This window comes from Hyperolius riggenbachi, chromosome 11 (genome assembly GCF_040937935.1).
Source record: "Hyperolius riggenbachi isolate aHypRig1 chromosome 11, aHypRig1.pri, whole genome shotgun sequence".
Taxonomy (NCBI): Eukaryota; Metazoa; Chordata; class Amphibia; order Anura; family Hyperoliidae; genus Hyperolius; species Hyperolius riggenbachi.
In genome coordinates this window covers 29,011,235-29,023,853 of record NC_090656.1, presented here as the reverse complement: position 1 = coordinate 29,023,853, position 12,619 = coordinate 29,011,235, and the positions used below count along the sequence as shown (strand labels likewise).

General features: G+C 45.3%; 1 protein-coding gene across 3 annotated transcripts in view; it reads left to right on the top strand.

The window, feature by feature from the left end:
• The window catches only part of DBNDD1 (dysbindin domain containing 1), a 42,313-nt gene extending 38,338 nt beyond the window's left edge, over positions 1-3,975 (top strand). For all 3 annotated transcript variants that reach the window (XM_068261799.1, XM_068261800.1, XM_068261798.1), the window contains one exon: positions 2,809-3,975. In XM_068261799.1, coding sequence (XP_068117900.1) covers positions 2,809-2,966 — 158 coding nt within the window. In that variant the 3' untranslated portion in view covers positions 2,967-3,975. The remainder of the gene's footprint in view (positions 1-2,808) is intronic.
• Positions 3,976-12,619: the final 8,644 nt, after the last annotated feature.

The following is a 12,619-nucleotide window of genomic DNA, read 5'->3' as shown; positions in this document are numbered from 1 at the left end:
CTACTGTGTAGCCATGACATGAAGATCACATGACATCAGAGATGACACAAAGATCACATGACATTAGATGGGTTACTCTCCTATTTTACTTGCAGAAGGTCAGAACTCACCGCACTAAGCTGTAAAAAGTAGTCACACCTCTGTTTCTGAATCGTGCGGTACTTCTTTCCTTGTACATATAGAAATATTTATCCAGGGACTTTTTGGCTATTTACTCGTATTATAAGCAACATATTAAAATTGTAACCAGACAAAAATGGATTTGCATTGCTGTTACACCCACCCCCATTAAAGGACACCTGATGTGAGAGATATATGGAGGCTGCCATATTTATTTCCTGTTAAACAATACCAGTTGCCTGGCTGTCCTGCTGATCTTTTTGGCTGCAGTAGTGTCTGAATAACACCAGAAGCAAGCATGCAGCTAATCTTGTCAGATGTGACAATTATGTCAGAAACACCTGATCTGCTGCATGCTTGTTCAGGTTCTATAGTTAAAAGTATTAGAGGCAGAGGATCAGCAGGATAGCCAGGCAACTGGTATTGTTTAAAAGGAAATAAATATGGCAGCCTCCATATACATTTCGCTTCAGTTTTTAATACAAGTGTTAGGCCCGGTTCACACTTGCATTAGGTGGCAAATGGATCAGGGAAAACTGATCTGATTACCGGTCATTCAGATCCATTTTGCTCTTTGTTTGTTCTGTTTCCCCATATTCCACCCCCAAAGTGAATTTTGCCTTTTTAGAACGGTCCGTTTATTCACTAGTGTGAAGAAACATTCCATTTTCTCATTGCCCCCAATGCAGCGCTTCCATTTCCGTTCTGCTGGGCTCAGCAGTCCTGAAAAATTGGTCCAACAGCAAACTTGTGGTCCATTCAGCGGATCGTACGGAACGAATCCTTTCGAACGGATCCATAAGTTAACACTAAATCCGTTCCCACTCGTTACGATCCGTTCCCTTCCAATCCAGGAACGGACTGTTTTTTAACTCAAGTGTGAACTGGGCCTTATGGTTTTTAAATGCAGCTAAATTCTGTTTTGACTCTGGTCTGTAATAGTGTGGTCACGTGACTAACATTGCTGCTGGTGGTTTGTCACCTTCTGGCTTCATTCCCTGTTGGGAGGAGAAGTGCCTAAGCTGCCACACATTCTCCCTCCCATTGTGATCTCTGGAGTGGGAGGCATAGAGAAAATTGGTTTGACCACAAAGTAGGGAGGCAGCAGAAGCCAGAGAATGTGGAGAACATACATGAAGAAACACATAAAATGCTTTCCTTAGTATGAGGAGGTCATGGATGAGGAGAAACGTAGAATGTTTATCTTAGTATGAGGAGATCACAGATAAGGAGGCATGTAGAGTGTTTTCCTTTGTATGGGGAGAGCACGGATGTGAAGGCATGTAGGATGTTTACCTTAATATGAGGAGAACACGGATATGGAGGCATGTAGGATGTTTTCCTTACTATGAGGAGAACAGGGAGGAGGAGGCATGTAGGATGTTTTCCTTAGTATGAGGAGATCACAGATAAGGAGGCATATCGAGCGTTTTCCTTAGTATGAGGAGAGCCTGGATGTGGAGATATGTAGGATGTTTACTTTAGTATGAGAAGAACACAGATATGGAGACATGTAGAGTGTTTTCCTTAGTATGAGGAGAGCACAGATGAGGCGGCATGTAGGATGTTTTCCTTAGTATGAGGAGAGCACAGATGAGATGGCATGTAGGATGTTTTCCTTAGTATGAGGAGAGCACAGATGAGATGGCATGTAGTATGTTTTCCTTAGTATGAGGAGAGCATGGATGAGGAGACATATAGGATGTTTACCTTAGTATGAGGAGAGCACAGATGAGGCAGCATCTAGGATGTTTTCCTTAGTATGAGGAGAGCATGGATGAAGGGGCATGCAGGATGTTTACCTTAGGTTGAGGAGAGCACAGATGAGCACCTATGTAGGATGTTTTCCTAAGTGTGAGGAGAGCCCGGATGAGGTGGCATGTACAATGTTTTCCTTAGTATGAGGAGAACACTGATGTGGAGGCATGTAGGATGTTTTCTTTAGTATGAGGAGAGCATGGATGAGGAGATATGTAGGATGTTTTCCTTAGTATGCGAAGAGCATGGATGAGGAGGCATGTAGAATGTTTTCCTTAGTATGAGGAGAGAATGCATGTGGGGGTATGTAATGTTTTCCTTAGTATGAGGAGAGCAAGGATTAGGAGGCACGTAGAATGTTTTACTTGGTATGAGGAGAGCATTGATGAGATATGATGAGTGCTGTAGTTTTCCTGCAGAAGATCAGCTTCCTAGTTTGGGGGCAGAGAAGATGCAGATGCAGAGTTGGCTCTTCAGCATTACTTCTTCATTAATAAGACTATCATGCAAAGGCTGAGATCAGAACTTCCGAAGCTGTGGCATGATGTCCGGATTAGAGACCAGGGGCCCCTCTAACCTCCATAACAATAACTGTGGTCACTGTGATCTTTTCCTGGCCAAGTTCCACCATTGAACTAAGCCCTGTTTTGTGTTTCACAGAGAAGTTAAGCAAAAGCAATAGGCAGAAGCTGATTGATAACCATGCTTTGTAGGTGACTCAGCATTTGTTCCAGGGCTAATGAACCTTTAATAAAACAATTCCAGCACAGAGTGCGTGCGTGCTCTGAATGTGTGAAGGATCAGCTCTCCATCCCTCCCGTTGACCTTGTTAGTCAAGAAAGGACGTAGCTAAGTCAGACATACTACTAGATTATGTTCACTCTTCAGCTTTAAAGTTTTTGTTTACCGGATATCTTCCTTCATCTCCAGGTCTCCAGTTACCTCCCCTTCCTCGGGCTGGGTATCTGCGTTCTCCATCTTGGACCAGGTCGCGGGCAGAGAGGGAGAAGAAGCATCTCAGCGATTCAGAGTTGCAAGGAGGCCTGCTGGACAAGTTCCTTGCTGCAGAGAGACCCAAAGAGAATTAAACGTTAAAGCCTTTATTTCCTTGAAACTCTTCCCTGCTGCTCCCTTATAACATATATCAGGGAATGGACCACAGAAAGTGCCAAGATCATAGCTCTAAAAACTACATTACCACAGAGACCATCTTCTTACTGCCCGCTTGGCAAAACGTTGATAAGCAGATTAACTGCACTTAAGTCATCATCACTTGAAACAAAACCCAGGTCCAGAAATCTCAACAATGTCTAGCAGCACAACACATCTCAATACAGGAGCTGCAGGTAGTCCCGGAGAAGTGAAGGACCTGGAACTGCACTAACCTGTGTAAAGATGTAATATTTCAAGTCCAACATAACAAGGCATCAGAGAACTACAATATAATATGACTGGCAGATCGCCCTTCAACACCATTCCGTTTACGGTTTTCTTGGTGCTCAAAGATCTGTGGACACATGATAAAAAGCCAAGCAGCCCAGCACACCCCTAGCAAAAGTACTGCTAGATCTCCCAACAGCGACACCAAACTCCCAAGAAACCCAAGAGGAGCAAACTTTAAGATGGCAGTTTTTGGGACAAATTCCAGTTCTTTCATAAGCACAGTATCCTTGCAGCCTTAAGTACACCTCATCTAGCACACCTTCAGATATCATTGATGGCCATGTTGGGCCAGAAACTTGCCACAGGACTCTGTGGATCATGTTGGTGGGCAGATGCAGTGTACAAGCACGTATTCATCAGATAAGCCATCGCATCATGTTGAAGGAGCAGCATTACAATGTGTATCCCAAAGTCCAGGTGACCACTTTTTGTTTTGTTACTTTGGTGACACTTTTGCACTTTAAAAAAAAAATCACAAGATGTGGCTGCACCCCACAGCATAGGGATTTCTCCCCCACGGCCACTACGAGGGGGAGGTCATGGCACTTAAGTAGATTGTTGTTGATAACTATAAATGGTTATGTTGCTTAGCGTTGACGGTTACAGAGGGTTCTGTTGTTTGAAATGTGTTACATTAAAATCTTCCTGAACCAAGTGGTGATGGACATCAGTTTCTGAGTTCTGTGATACCAAAAAACTGTGCTTTCTAAGCATTTGTCAGTCATATTCTACTTACAGGACCTTTAATTTATCTTGGTGCCGTCAGAGCTCCAGGCAGTTTGTACAGTTTACTGTTTGGTGATTGCAAGAAATGAAAGTCACCTCTGTACAAGGCAATAGCTGAAAAACCCCTGGGTAAAGGGTATAAATGGATCCTTCTGCCATACTTACCCACAGATGGCTGCCAGATTGCCCAGGGACCAGGTTTTCTCCATAGCAAAAAATGCAGGCCTGCGTTAAAGGACAACGATCACAAAAATGTAACATTTAAAGGAAGCATCAATCAAATCATGCTTCCCCATGATATACTTACCCGGGGTTTCCTCCAGCCTCTTGCAGCCAACATGTTCCTCGCAGCATCTCTGCTCGTAGCCGCAGGTCCGGGGTACCCGCCGGTGCAAAGACCAACCTCCTCTACTGCGCTGTCAATTAAGTCCATATTGTCCACAGTGTATTGTGCAGGCGCAGTAGTTCTGCACCTGTGCAGTACGCTGCGGACAACGTGGACTTGATTCACAGCGGCGCAGGTGCAGTAGAGGACTACCTCGAGGTCTTTGCAGCCTGGATGATGCTGCAGCATTGCAGCCATGCACAAGCAAGTCACAGATGACAGGCAATTACCTCAGTAATCAGGCAACAGCTTACACAGGAAGCATAGGTCTCGCCAGTTAATGAAGATACAATACTGATAGTCTGTCCATATCTCTGTGCAGCCTAGATGATGCTGCAGCATTTCAGCCATGCACAAGCAAGTCACAAATGACAAGCAATTCACTCAGTAATCAGGCAGCAGCTTACACAGGAAGCATAGGTCTCACCGGTTAATGAAGATACAGTATTGATAGTGTGCTCCTCTGTCCACATTTCTGTGCAGCCTGGATGATGCCGTAGCATTGCAGCCATGCACAAGCAAGTCACAGATGACAGACAACTCCCTCAGTAATCAGGCAGCAGCTTGCACAGAAAGCATAGGTGTCACCGGCTAGTACTTTTTAGGTAATCCACGCAGGCCCCGAGTAGTGTGCAGATAGCGAGCAGGCTACAAGTGGCTGCCAGTCTGCTCACCGACCACGGCTCATGGGTCTCTGACTGACGTATGACGCATGCTCCGGTCCACTTTCCACTATAGCTGGATGCAGAAGGGGCCAGAAAACAGGTTTACTATAACAGAAATTCTATCATATTAGAGTTTACTATACCGGGTGTTACTCCAGTGGACTTACAGTATAATGGAGCTTGGCTGGGACCTGGACACTGTTCCCGAATGTTTACTATATCAGTTTACTATAACAAAATGATACTGTCAAGTAAGTTCAGTATAGTTACAAGTTGCTTCCCCATTTATCAGGAGCAGCATAAAACTATTGCATCCCCATCACCCAAACTCCGCCTTCCCCACCAATTTCAATGCATTCCACCCCATATTCTGACGTTCTGTTTGATTTTGTAAAATTCCTCCCTGTACTCCATGTAGCAGCTCTGCTCATCCCTGTTAGGCAAGTCACTTAAAAACGTCTTATCTCCCGTGGGAACTGCCAACTTACTACACACAAATATACGCTCACAAGCAGGGCCGGTTCTTGACTTCTTGCTGCCTGAGGCAAATGTGTGACTGTGAGGATGTGCCCTCCAAGCCCCCCCCCCCCCCCCCCCGATTGCACAGCCCCCAACAATTTACTCTGCTTCATTTAATGCTCTCACATGACATGCTGCAGCTGAGCACAACACCACACTGGCTGGCTGTGAGTCTGTGACAAACAAACTGCTCACCCTCAGCCAATCCATTCCTCCTCGGTCAGGACAGCAGTGCCACCTCCTCCCTTCTGCTGTGCAAGTCAAATGAAACACTGCTGCTCTCCTGCCTCCCCCCTCCTCACTCTCTGTCAGACTCCTCACACAGCACAACAAGCTGCTTTTCCCCAATGATGACCTCTTCACCTCTCTCTCCTCTGGCCTCTCCCCCTACTCTGACTGCATGCTGTTAGTGTAAACACATTACAAACATGCTGCCCCTGTAATCTCTGCGCCTGATGCAAATGTTTCACCTTGCTTCATGAGAGAACCGGCCCTGCTCACAAGACAAGTATCCCGTTAGAGTATAAAGCTCAGATGTCTGGCGTTGTAAATCTATTTCTGGAATAGTATAGATCGTGTCTATGAGTGATCTTGCTAAGCAAAGTTCACATGGGGTGAATGGAAAACAAGCTTCCATAGTGCGTGAATCTGTTTAAGGAGGAACTGTAGTGAGAATAACATAAATAAATAAAATTGCTTGTTTTACCATATTTATTCATAGATTATTCAGTCAGTGTTTGTCCATTGTAAGACCTTTCCTCTTCCTGATTTACATTCTGACATCACTGCTGGTGACATCTCTAGTCCTGCCAGGTGATCTGTATGGAATTATTATTATTATTATTTATATGTTCAATAAAGAGAGTTCTATGCACAGCGGGAGATATGGCTTGCTCGGCAGTTGGAAAAAGCTGTTATTTCCCACAATGCAATGAGGTTCACTGAAAGGAAATTGTGAAGACCTAGGTCCTGACATCACACTGTGGGAGGGCTTTCACCACAATATCAGCCATACAGACCCCCCTGTTGATCCATTCGAGAAATAGTAAAAATTTCTGGTGGGAAAGGGGGTATCAGCTACTGAATGGGAAGTTCAATCCTTGGCTAAAGTTCCGCTTTAATCCAATAATGTAATCTGTACCCGGCAATAATGATATCGATCACAGACATAAATGTATGCCACATCATAGACATACAACTCAAGCGTATGTTTGCAAGTAACTGGTATACCGTTAATGCTGATTGCTGTCATTAGGTAATCTCACTCCTGGTTTTCCTGAGGGGCGTGTCCTGAGCTGGCTTCACTTCGGCACCACCTCTCCACCACTCGGCAGCAGAGATCCAGCCAAAGTGGATCCGGCACAGGACACACCTATTGGGAAAACTCAGCGACAATGAGCAGTGTTAACCCCATACCAAATACCTGCTCACTTACAGTATGCTTGATTTGCCTGTTTATCGCGGGGCATCCATTCATGTCTGTGAGGGTTATTTTACTGCAGTGCTTAGAAACTACCGTATTTGTTTGATTAAACACTATGGAAGTATGAACAATATTAAGATATCCATTACAAGGAACCCGAGGTGAGTGGGATATGGAAGCTGCCATATTTATTTCCTTTTAAACAATACCAGTTGCCTGGCAGTTCTGCAGATCTTCCTGATCAGTAGTATCTGAATCACACAACTGAAACCAGCATGCTGCAGCTGATCCAGTCAGACTTCAGTCAGAAACATCTGATCTGCATGCTTGTTCAGGGTCTATGGCTAAATGTATTAAAGGCACAGTATCAGCAAGGCAGCCAAGCAATGTGCATTGTTTAAGGCTAATTGCACACCTATTGCACACCTAAATAAACCTTCATATGACCCTGTGCCACGGTGTGGCAACAGGGTCATATGCATAGTGCCGCTCCCCCGGCTAGTGACGTACTCTCTGCTGGGCAGGAAGTACGTCACTGTGCTTCCTGTCGGTTCATGCAGGCTCCCGTCATGCACACTTAGGGCGCGTTCACACTACAGGCGTTTTCAGCTTTTTTTCGCCCGCGTGCGCTTTTCAAAAACGCCCCCCCGACCGTGTGGACAATGAATGTCTATGAGTATGTTCATATCAACACGGGTCGTGTGCTGTGCAGCTAGCAATGCGGTGCGTGGACCATTTTTGGGGAGATTCCGCCTCAATGGAAGGTATAGGAAAAACGCTCACAAAATCGCTTTGTGCATGAATTGCGTTCACATTTTTAAGAATAAATACATTGTATTTATTATTTTCCGGGTAAAAGAGTTCACTTCCTGACTTGCGTCAGGGAGTGAATTAAAAAAAAAAAAACACCCGGCAAAAACGCTTAGCACAAAAATGAATCGACCACCCATGTGCCAGGAAACGAATAAAAAAAATATGCGTCAAAAACCGCCCAATGCTAACGGCCAGGCTAACGGAACGCAATGTGAACAAGGCCTTACTGTGTCGCCCATTGACTTGCATTGCTGCATAATCCATGCAGTAGTAACGCGCTGCCGGAGCAGTGCTTTTCAGCGCTGCTAGATTTGGGCGCAGCCGGCGCCTCCATAGACTTCAATAGGAATCATTCCTATTGAAGCGCTCAGTGAGTAACGTCGGCTCCGTCAGAAGACGGAGCCGAAGTTGTTTAAAAACAATAATTCGGCCTCCAGCAATCGCCGGAAGCCGAATTATTTCATTCCCCCACTATCCATGTCGGCCTGGAGGAGGAATAGTAATTAAATCGGCCCGGACTTGTGCAGAAGCAGGATCAGCCATATAGCGCTGTATCCTGCGCCCAAGTCTACTGGCGCCGATTTCAAATGTACTCACGCGCTGCAGCCTTTGCGCTGGCATTGTGGTGATTTGGATACTTCTAGTGCACCATGTTGCATCACGTGAAGTGTCTCCATAGACTTGTATGGCCCTAGCGGTGAGATGTGGCGGGGAACAGTAACGCGGTGTGACGCAGCGTGTGCAAGGGGCCTAAAAGTAAATAAATATGTCTGCCTCCACAATCGTTCAGCCCACTAACGGAGGGAAAATGATAAGCAATCTGATCAGACTGAAAAAATGATTCTGGATTTCGGATTGATGGAACGATCGATAGAATCTTTGTTTGTCATTGATCAGCACACTTAACGGCGTAGGTCAATTGTTTATGTAATTGTACCGTTAATAGGCACCTTTAAGCCCTATTTACACTTAATGGGTTGCATTGAGTTGTGTCGCGCTGCATCACATTTTGGCAATAGGACGCGACTCAACTCAATGCAATACATCTAAATGTGTAAATCCAGCCTAAGATTTATCATAATAAATAACATACCAGAAGGAGATTTGCAATGCCAGACATCTGTGCAAAAGTATTAATCTTCTGTAATAGGTATCTTGTAAGCACATAGTTGTGTGCGATAGGATGTTGGTTCCCACGAGAGATTAAAAGGTTTTAAGTGGTGTCTTGTGTTATGCGGATCTGAACTTCTGATTTTGTTACTGCACATTTTACAGAAGCCAAGGATTACATTTTGTATCCACAGCAACTCTAGTTTCTGGAATTGTTGCCAGCTTTAGATATTTTATTTTTGCCAACTCAGGTGATAAAATTAAGCCTAAGTTCAGCAATGACCGAAACCAACTGTGCACATCACAAACAGAACCCATAGGCTTTTGAACAGAGCAGATTGCGGTATCGTCACCATAAAAATCAAATTTCAACAGCAACTGGACTGAGTGTATTAAGTGATAAAGATGCTAATCCTACATTCAAAACTTTCAAAACTTGTTCTGCTGTTATGATTTGGAGTTATAACATACTTTAGGAGCACTGACCCTTTAGTAGTCTGTGCCAAAGAATTGCATGCTGGGGGTTCTTTTTATCTATAGTGTATTCCTCCTCTTTCCTTTATTTCCCTGCCAGCTGCTTATCTGAAACCTAATCCCCTACTCACTTGTGTTTACAAGCAAGGCTGAGGCGACTCAGCGACTGGAGGAGACAAGAAAAAAGTAAAGGGCAGAAATGACATCACGAGTTAGCCTTAGCTGTGGGCAAAAGACATGGCCCCCACCACTAACAGAATTCTCGTCATTTACTATATTTTTGATTTCAGTGAATGTTAATAACATTCACTGAAATCAAAACGTGGACAGTATAATACATGTGTTATATAAGTAGATCAAGTATTTATCTACTTATATATGTGTTTTTTTCCCCTGGCATAGTATGGCTGAACCTACTGCTTTAAAGGGAGGGTGGGGGGGGGGGGGCTTAACACTGTGTGTGCCTGTGTGTATAATTTCTTATCTCCATCGTAGAGCATTGCTGAAGACATCTTGTTTTTTACAGACTGAAAGAGTTACTTAAGGACTACATGAACGGAGGCAACAAATCTTTATGGGCCCCTTGAACTCCTGGGGCCCCAATGCTACCCTTGTTTGTGCTCCTGTACCAAGAAAGGGGTAGTAAGACATTGCAGCACCCCATGTCCCAGGACCCCCCCTGCTCCTCTTATAGTTAAAACACTGGGTGTAAGCTAGGGCTTAGGGCTCTTTCCCATCTGAAATGGCGTTGGTGATGGATCAATGCATACGTTTTGATGTATGTGTTTTTATGCGTTTTTACTGCAACGAGTATGCGTTTTTGATGCGATTTCAATCTGTCACAGCACATACGAAACCGCAAGTGATTTTATTATTTGTTGATTTTCTGTAACTGCGTGCGGTGAAAGGTTTTAAAAATGCGTGCTCTTCTTGGGCTCCTTTCACATCTAACAACACGCGCAGGAGCCGCTCTCCTGCACACGTTGACTAGCCTGTGGCTGTCGTCGGGAATCTGCGATGCGACGCTGAATAGCGGCGGTAGTATTAATTAACCCGATGGGAAAACGCTGATTCCCGACGAGAAACAGCTCCCAGGTGCGTCGTACCGCAACTCATCGAAACGCAGCGTCGGGTATGAAAGGTAAAATGAAAGTCTATGGACTTTCTTTTTACCTTGGTTAACGCAAAGTATGGACTTTGCGTTAAAACGCTGAAAAAGGGCTCTGGTGTGAAAGAACCCTTGGAGCTTGCTTTTTACATTGACTTTCAATGTAACGCAAGCGCCGGACGATTAAAAGCTCCGGGGAGCGTCGTACCACAACGCACAAAAACGCAGCGTTAGATGTGAAAGGTAAAATGGAGGTCTACGGATGTTCATTTTACCTTAGAAAACACACACAAAGGACGTTGTGTCAAAATGGCCAAAATCATCCCTGATGTGAAAGAGCCCCCAGCATGTAGCCTGTGTCACTTATTAGTACAATACAGTACCCAGTAATACTGTGAGCTGTTCCTGCACTGCCTGAGATTATGGCATGCGGAGGAAATGATGTTCTCCCTGTTCCTGCGAGGTCGCCGGGCTGCCTGGCCGGCTACTACAGAGTGCTCGGTAAGTTTAGGTAGGCCTCCGATACACAGCATCCATCTGGCTGGCTTCCAGCAGTCTGCTCGGCTGATTGCCTTCTTCTAGCCTTGTGTATTATTGATAGTCTCGGTGTGACCGTGGAGCGAGCAGAGGACAACCCAGAGCCAGACACAGACACATTTCTCACTGAGCCCAGATTACGCTCTGCCTTTGAAATGAGATGTCATCTTCCACCACCCGGACCAGATATTTCCATCTCACAGAACAATTCCTCCCGATCGCCTGAGCTGAAAGGTAGCTAAACATAGACCTCACCTACAGGGGAAAATCTAATTATAGCAGAATATTCTGTATTGCTTGTTTAAAGTGTAACTCCAACTCTTCGCTAACAAGTAGACAACAATTACCAGAACATCTCTCTATGTGCCTGATGCACTAAACTCTGGTAACGGCAATTTTACCGTTACCAGCACAGGGTGGGCACCGGCCATTAAAGAACCCAAGAACGGATTTTTAAATGACATACTTTTAATGGTGGTTTACTTGTGCTGTGACATATGTCACAGAACCTTCCTCCCTCTCCAGCGCCCCCCTCTGTGCCCCCCCCCCCGCTTCGCCGTAATATTCGACTGAGCAGAACATCGATGGTGGGCAGGGAGGAAGAGGCAGTACTTCCTCCTATCTGCCTGTCCTTCGTTCCGTCCCCTCCACTTGCAGGGGAGGTGCGCTGCGTATGGTCTTCTGGTAATTGAAGTTGGAATGATAGTGTACTAATACAGCTCTTAGTACACTATTGTTCCGATGTAAGTTACCACAAGAGTGGAGGGGGCAAAACTAAGGACGGGCAGAGAGGAAGAAGTACTGCTGCCACACTGGTGGCCACACTTGTTATAGATGGTGAGTCATGGTGGCCACACTTGTTATAGATGGTGAGTCATGGTGGCCACACTTGTTGTGGGTGTAGGGAGTCATGGTGGTCACACTTGTTATAGATGGGGAGTCATGATGGCCACACTTGTTATAGATGGGAAGTCATGGTGGCCACACTTGTTATAGATGGGAAGTCATGGTGGCCACACTTGTTATAGATGGGGGAGTCATGGTGGGTACACTTGTTGTGGGTGTAGGGAGTCATGGTGGTCACACTTGTTATAGATGGGGAGTCATGATGGCCACACTTGTTATGGGTGGAGGGAGTCATGATTGCCACACTTGTTATAGATGGGAAGTCATGGTGGCCACACTTGTTATAGATGGGGAGTCATGGTGGCCACACTTGTTATAGATGGGAAGTCATGGTGGCCACACTTGTTATAGATGGGGAGTCATGGTGGCCACACTTGTTATAGATGGGGAGTCATGGTGGCCACACTTGTTATAGATGGGAAGTCATGGTGACCACACTTGTTATAGATGGGGAGTCATGGTGGCCACACTTGTTATAGATGGGAAGTCATGGTGGCCACACTTGTTATAGATGGGGAGTCATGGTGGACATACTTGTTATAGATGGGGAGTCATGATGGCCACACTTGTTATGGGTGGAGGGAGTCATGATGGCCACACTTGTTATAGATGGGGGGTCATGGTGGCCACAC